The 7,609-nt window shown below is 50.1% G+C and overlaps 1 protein-coding gene across 6 annotated transcripts in view; it reads left to right on the top strand.

The window, feature by feature from the left end:
• KPTN (kaptin, actin binding protein) overlaps positions 1–5,864 on the top strand; it is a 62,853-nt gene extending 56,989 nt beyond the window's left edge. For 5 of the 6 annotated variants that reach the window (XM_077336519.1, XM_077336517.1, XM_077336518.1 and 2 more), the window contains one exon: positions 5,411–5,864. In XM_077336519.1, the coding sequence (XP_077192634.1) occupies positions 5,411–5,548 (138 nt within the window). In that variant the 3' untranslated portion in view covers positions 5,549–5,864. The remainder of the gene's footprint in view (positions 1–5,410) is intronic. The other variant, XM_077336516.1, reaches the window with a different exon arrangement.
• The last annotated feature ends 1,745 nt before the right edge of the window (positions 5,865–7,609 follow it).

Below are 7,609 nucleotides of genomic sequence, written 5' to 3' on the forward strand. Positions count from 1 at the left end.
GTCGGTAGCAGACACCAACCACCACACTGTTTGTTTTCCCCTCGCTTATTTTCACCCAGATGCTTTCCACTGTAGATATGCTCTCCTCCACTAGAATTTCCTGACAGGTAAGCCCTTTCCTCACATACAGTGCCACTCCTCCACCTCTTCGATCTATTCTGTTTTTTCTGAACTCTGCTCCTCCCAAGGCCCCTCCTACCCACCTTTGGAGTTCAGGGATTTGGGGCCTGGTTTAGATGGATATGCTTTGTGGAAGCGTTTAACCAGCACCGGAGCATGCCCGTCCTCTGTGTCTATCCATTCACTGTAGGAGTTGGGGAATCCTTTCCAAGCTACCAGATACTGCAGGCGCTTTCTCAGAACCCGGGAATCAGGCACACCCGTGAGCTCATAGTGTGTTTCATCCCCCACCGTGACAGGAGGTGGGGGAGGAGTTGTAGGGTGCCATTTATCCAGTGGAGGATCCAGTTTCAGGAGGCGAACATGAAACATGGGGTGTACCTTTTGATACCTGGCCTGATAAATAAAGTATTTGTCATGAAGGTCCTGTGAAATCAAAGGCATAAATGGCCCAGAATTTCAAGTGGTTAGCTTGGCAGTTCGCATACAAAGGATTTACAGGAAAGAGGACAGTGAGACTTTGGGATAACTAGGTTTTCCAGTTTTATTAGGCAATGATTTGGCTGCAGACACCCTAAATCACACCCATGCCACCACAGTCACCACAAAACACCCCTGCTAACATCTACAGTCACACAAAGAACAGCACTCCATTCCACTCTCCCACCGCAAGGGCTAGCAACTGGCAGTCTTCAAGCAAAGGTTGGATACACACTTTTCTTGGATGCTTTAGGATGCTTTGGGCTGATCCTGCGTTGAGCAGGGGGTTGGACTAGATGGCCTGTGTGGCCCCTTCCAACTCTATGATTTTGTGATTCTAACTGTTGTATTCCTGGATGCAACAGGCTTTGCCCCTAGTTTGGTCTAATATATTGGAATGTAATGCATAGTAGAATGGAATGCCATTTGGACTGGAGGAGACACATTGCCGAACTACCCACCCCACCCCACCCCAAAGAAAAGGATGCTGTTAGTTACCTTCCTGCTTGGGAGGAGATGGATGGAGCATCAAAGGGATCTCTGTTAATTACTCTCCACATTCCACAATTAAGAAGGGTACATCTGCCCCTCAATCTCCAATTTGGATATGTTTCCTTTGCTATGTCCCCCACACCCCCGAATTAAACCCAAACACAAGGCAACCGTACAAACTCAGGTTGTCATTCCAGTGTGGCTCTTGCGTCTGTCAAACAGCTTGATTAAGCTGGGTGCAGATTTGCTGTTCTCCCTCTCCCTCTATGTATGGACTGGTCATTCCTGGTTTATTGTATCTTAGGAAGTGTGCATGCACAGGAAAGCACATACCCAGAAAAAACTGTTGGTCTTAAAGTGCCACTGGACCCAAACTTTTTTTTTGCCTCAAAGCTGTGCTAAGCGACACTTTCTATCAAATCTGTTTTTGGCTGTGCAGCTCCTCTTCCCATGAGCCGAAATGTGGCAATAGCACAGAGAATGTGTAAGGGAGTTGGCTATTGGATGACAGATTCAGCATCATGAAACATCTGTTTTTTGTCCAAAGCATGGTTGTCACACTGGCAGTGGGAGAGATAAGCTTGAGAATCAGACAGAGCAATGTCTGGGATGCGATAAGTCAGACCTTCAGTGGAATTTTTATGACATTTGCCTGTAAAGAAATTACCAGTGGTCAGATGCAAAACTTCAGTGCCCTTTAGACAGGGTTGCCAACAGGGCTGCAGGGGAAAAACCACCCTATCCCTTTAACAGAAGCTTATGGGATGTTATTTATAGACTGCCTTTCAGACAGAGACTTAAGGTGGATTATACATATTATAAGTCAGGACAATCAACACAATGCAGCATTCCATAACCAATGCCTTTAGATTTATGTACTGGAGAGTGGAGCATAAGTGTTCACATGATGTGGGAAGCGGTACAGAAATGATGTCGGTTGGATAATGCATATAGTAAAGGAGTATCTAGCAATAGAGCCCTGAATAGTTTCTCCAAGCAAGTTTTATATAGTGTAGCCCTGTCACCTGGGCAGAAGAAACCCTCCCGAATAGCTTCACTTTGCCCATTTCCACACTTCAGTGATCATGATGCTATTTTGCTACTCTGCCTTTCCCTAGCTGGCTCAGGGTGGATCGCATCAGGTTAAGAAGAGTTGGTTTTTCACTACCTGAAGGAGACTCAAAAGAGCTTCCAATCCACCTCCTCTTCCTCTCCTCACAACACCCCCCCATGTGAAGTAGGCAGGGCTGAGAGAGCTCTGAGAGAACTGGGACTGGCCCAAGGTCACCCAGCTGGCTGCATATTGGAGGAGGAGGGGGGAATTGAACCTGGCTCTTCAGATTAAAGGCCACCATTCTTATCCACCACACCACACTGGTAATGAAAGGGACAGGACCACTTTCCTGCCCTCCAGGCTTGTTGGTAACCTGTTTAACCTGTGCTTATGGTCCCTCCCTGTGACAAAATTGGAGGCAAACACCAGTAAGAGAAGTTGTAGCCAGTTGCTTAATTGTACAGTTCTATGAAGGCCTATCAGCCCAGGCATCTCTGTAACCAAGAGCGGGCCTTTCTTGTTTGTCTATAGGGCTGCAGTGTCTCAGGGAGGGTGTCCCCCACACTATACACAATGGGGAGCTTCTAAGTAAAACCATGCAGGACTTGAACCCATGATCTGCTGCATGAAAAATGTGGGCCCTTCCCCAGGGCTGTGGTGCCTTTCCCAATACTTTGTTTCCCTGCTTGGGTGCTGAAACCCGGGACCCGCAACAGGACCGCCTCTCTTACACAGCCACCAAAATGTCAAGATCCATTCTTTGTGAATTGACATCCGTGATGGACCACACAAAGGGGTGTGGTACTTGCATTGGGCTGACTTGGCCAAGTCCAGCAGCCCCTCTCAGGGTTTCCAACCCCCTAATAGTTGCCAAGAGCAGCTGGATCTGCCTGCAGCAGAAGAGTTAGATTGCAAGTCCAGTAGCACCCTAAGAGACCCAACCCAATTTCGGGGGGCACATGCCCTGAAAAATCACATTGGTCTTGCATTTCGCATCTCAGGGCTGCCTCAGAAACAAACGGACGACCGCCATGATCAACAGCTCTTCTGTTATTATAATAATTGCCACTGCTTTAGGCGTGATCCTTCCATATCAATTGGGGCAAATGGCGAGGGCATCCCAGCAGATAACGTGATCCTGTAGCAGAAAGTTAAGAAAGTCTGAGCCTGACAATACTGCAGAAGACCTTGCATAATGAGCTGCAAACTAGGCAGAACAGAGTCCTGGCTTAACAATCATGTCGACAAGTGGACTCATAAATTGTAGGCAAGCTGACAATTGTAGACAAGCCAAGATGAGCTTCTAGAGTCTAGCATGATGCTGGCACAGGCTCATGGGAATTGTAGTCCATGGGCATCTGGACAGCCATTGTTTGGTTATCCCTGATTCTATATTCCAGATGGAAGCTTGTTTTATAGTTGATCTCCCCCAGGAGCTAAGAACAACGGTCACTGATCTAGAGAACCAGGCTTGATTCCCTACTCCACTTTAAGCCAGCTGAGTTACCTGGGGCCAGTCACAGTTCTCTTAGAGCTGTTCTTGTAGAACAGTTCTCGTAGACTAGAGAACCCACCTGCCTCACATGGCATATGTTGTAGGGAGCAGAAGGGGAAGGTGTCTGCAAGCTGATTTGGGACTCCTTTAGGTAGTGAAAAGCAGGATATTAAAGACAGCTCTTCTTCTATTACAATTCTATGCTAGGCTTTCTCAACCAGGGTTTCATGATGGCCCTGGAGAGTGGGACTGAAAAATTAATTTTTTTATATTATTATTACTAGGGCCAAAGCCTAGGAATACAATGGGTGCTAGCCCTTTAGGGATCTGGCTGGGAGGCGGCCACTATGTATGGGGCTGGGAAGTGTCTACGTTCCTGGCCGATGTGGCAGCACTGTCCCTCAGCTCATGGGGAGGCCAGTGGGCAGGCAGCTGGGAGGGCTTTGGTGGCCCTGGCCCCCATGTGGGACCGGGAGACCATGGGGAATGCCCTGCCTGGCCTGTGCAGCTGCTCCAAGCATGTGGCTTGGAGGTGGTCTCGGGCCACATAAAGGCAGACAGCCAGGCAGCATGGAGGCTTCAGGGCATGGCATTCATGGGGCCTTCCTCCCCCCCTCCCATAGGCGGCGCCAAGACTGGCCCTCCCTCTCCCCACTCTCGGGCTGGTTTACCTTTTTGAAGAAGGCAAGTAGAGCGGACAGGCACTTCGTAGTGGAAGAAGAAGAAGAAGAGTTGGTTCTTATATGCCCGAAGGAGGCTCAAAGCGTCTTACCTTTACCTTCCCTTTCCTCTCCCCACAACAGACACCCTGTGAGGGAGGGGAGGCTGAGAGAGCCCGGATATTACTGAAGAAGAAGAGTTGGTTCTTAGATGCCGCTTTTCCCTACCTGAAGGAGGCTCAAAGCGGCTTACAGTCGCCTTCCCTTTCCTCTCCCCACAACAGACACCCTGTGGGGTGGGTGAGGCTGAGAGAGCCCTGATATTACTGCTCGGTCCGAACAGCTTTCTCAGTGCCATGGAGAGCCCAAGGTCACCCAGCTGGCTGCATGTGGGGGAGTGCAGAATCGAACCCGGCATGCCAGATTAGAAGTCCGCCCTCCTAACCACTACACCAAACTGGAAGAAGTTGGAGGGGTAGGTAGCCAGGGGTGGGACAGCCTATCTGACTGGCCGTTTGTTGGACAGATGGACAATCTAGTAGGTGTTTGTCGGCCATAGAAATTCTCCCACAATCTTGGTCATGTTTATTCTACTTGTTACCTGGCCTAGTCTCAGCCTAGTCAGCCCGCGGCAGTTTGCACACAAGAAAATCATAAAATATATTAAGATTACAGAAAAAGGTGGCAGAATTCTATTACAACCCCCAGCAAAATTATGTACTCAGCTCAACCAACCCCCCCATGTGACCCCAATTTCTAAATAAATTGTTTAATAAATAAATCAGGTGAGAGGACCATATATGGTCATGTCGACCCACTCACCTGAAGTGTAGGGGCCCCGGGTGGGCGTGTCCACAGCTCTGCTTCCCAACCCTATTCTTGCATGATGGCGCAACTCCTGGGGTTTCTCAAAGCCTGAGGAATGTTTCTGAAGTTTCTCAGTGGTAAAAAAGTCGAGAAAGGCTGCTCTCCACTTATGTCGGAAGCTGGCCAGTCTTCTTCCTCTGGGGCCCTCCCTACTGTTCTCACCTTTGCTAGCTCTTTTCCTGCCGAGGCTTTGCACCCATCCCACTTAACCTGCGCTTCCTGCCCTTGCCTCCCTCTCAACAGCACAGCCTGACACAGACGGCGCAATGCCTTCTGGAGCGGCTCCGGTGGAAAGCAGCCAGGCTGACGGCTCGGCGGAACCCACCGCCTCCAGACCCTGAGCATCGGGACCCCAGTGCAAAAGAGCGGCCAAAGGAATGAGGGGCTTTCCAGTTTGGTCGGAAGAGATGGGGAAGAAGAGCGACATGGTGGTGGTGCTCTGGTGGAACCTTCTGAACTGACGGCTCAGGGTGGAGGGATAAGGAGAAGACCTGCTACCCTGAGGGTCTTTCAAGGCTGAACCGTGAGAGGAGCCGGGCAGGAAGTGATACCTCTGGGACACAGGAGGTGAACCTGAACCACGATGCTTCCTAGGAACTCTCATTCCTGCCCAAGAGGTTGGCTGGAGCAAGGCCTTGCCAAGAAATCTGTAAATGCAGAGCACAGATCTGTAATTAAAAGCACTCTCCGTCCTGTGTATTTGCATAATGGGTGTGAGTTGAGAACGAGATGGAAATTACACTTAATTTTGTTTCACTGCTTGCTTTCCCAGCTGCAGTTTACAGCATCACTAATAGCAAGACAGTAAAATGGATGCAATATAATCTTGATAAAGTGAGGAAAACATCAGAAGGGGAGGGGCCATGTTGCTCAATGGAAGAGCTTCTGCTTGGCATGAAGGAGGTCCCAAGTTCAATCTCTGGGAGGGGATGAGAAAGAGACCCTGGAGAGCCATGATGTGGGGCTGCAGCTCAGAGGCCGAGCCTCTGCTTGGCAGAAGAAGGTCCGAGGTTCAATCCCCAGCATCTCCAGTTAAAAGGACCAGGCAGGAGGGGATGGGAAAGGCCTCTGCCTGAGATGCTGGAGAGCCATGATGTGGGGCTGGAGCTCAGTGGCGGAGCTTCTGCTTGGCATGCAGAAAGTCCTTGGTTCAATCCCCAGCATCTCCAGTTAAAGGACCAGGCAGGAGGGGATGGGAAAGGCCTCCGCCTGCGACCTTGGAGAGCCATGAAGAGGGGCTGGAGCTCAGTGGCGGAGCTTCTGCTTGGCATGCAGAAGGTTCCCGGTTCAATCCCCAGCATCTCCAGTTAAAGGACCAGGCAGGAGGGGATGGGAAAAGCCTCTGCCAGAGACGCTGGAGAGCCATGATGTGGGGCTGGAGCTCAGTGGTGGAGCTTCTGCTTGGCATGCAGCAGGTCCTCGGTTCAATCCCCAGCATCTCCAGTTAAAGGACCATGCCTGAGACCTTGGAGAGGGACTTGAGCTAAGTGGCGGAGCTTCTGCTTGGCATGTAGAAGGTCCCTGGTTCAATCCCAGCATCTCCAGATAAAAGGACTAGGCAGGAGGGGATGGGAAAGACCTCTGCCTGAGAACCTATAGATAGGGAGAGGGGTATCCCCTGTGTAAGCACCGGGTCATGTCTGAAATTTGTTCAGCCCAACATTACCATCCACCCGATGTCAGGAATCAGGCAGAAGTCTGTGATAAAGGAACTCCCGAGATCACAGGCAAAGTGTAGATAAAAAGGCAGTCTTTATTACACAGAGCAATACAGAAGTTTCTACTTGCAAAAGTCATAGAGCAAACATTTTTGCAGAGACGAAGGATCAATGATTCTTGGGGGTTCTTGGGGGAACCAACTACAGGAGGAGGGAATGAGGGATTGGTAAAGTGGGAATATAAGACAATGGTTTCTCAGAGGAGCCATCTGGCTTAGGCTTTGATCTGAATTGTTGCAAACTGAGCACGTGGAGAGAGCTACTGGGGAGAGTTGCTGCTGACCAGGTGAGGCTTTTGTGCTGCCTGGGTGAGGTGATTGCTGGGTAATTCTTGGGAGGCTTAAAAAGGGCTGCTCCTCGCCAGAGGCAGAGCTCAGACAACTGAGAGCACGTGGAGAGAGCTACTGGGGAGAGTTGCTGCTGACCAGGTGAGGCTATTGTGCTGCCTGGGTGAGGTGATTGCTGGGTAATTGTTGGGAGGATTATAAAGGTCTTCTCCTCACCAGAAGGGCGAGAGACAAAGGGCTCTTGGCCTGGGGTTCTTGGCCGAGCAATTAGAATCCGTAGATTATATTTCCCTAATATTTCCCTAGTACTTCCACTGCCTGGTCATTCCAATGGACCTCCAGGACACTCATCCCATCATCTGCAGTGAGTGTGACATGATTGCCTTCCTCCCAGAAGACAAGATGGACTACAGCTGCCCCAAGTGTAAGCTGGTAAG

This window comes from Paroedura picta, chromosome 5, assembly GCF_049243985.1.
Source record: "Paroedura picta isolate Pp20150507F chromosome 5, Ppicta_v3.0, whole genome shotgun sequence".
Lineage (NCBI taxonomy): Eukaryota > Metazoa > Chordata > Lepidosauria > Squamata > Gekkonidae > Paroedura > Paroedura picta.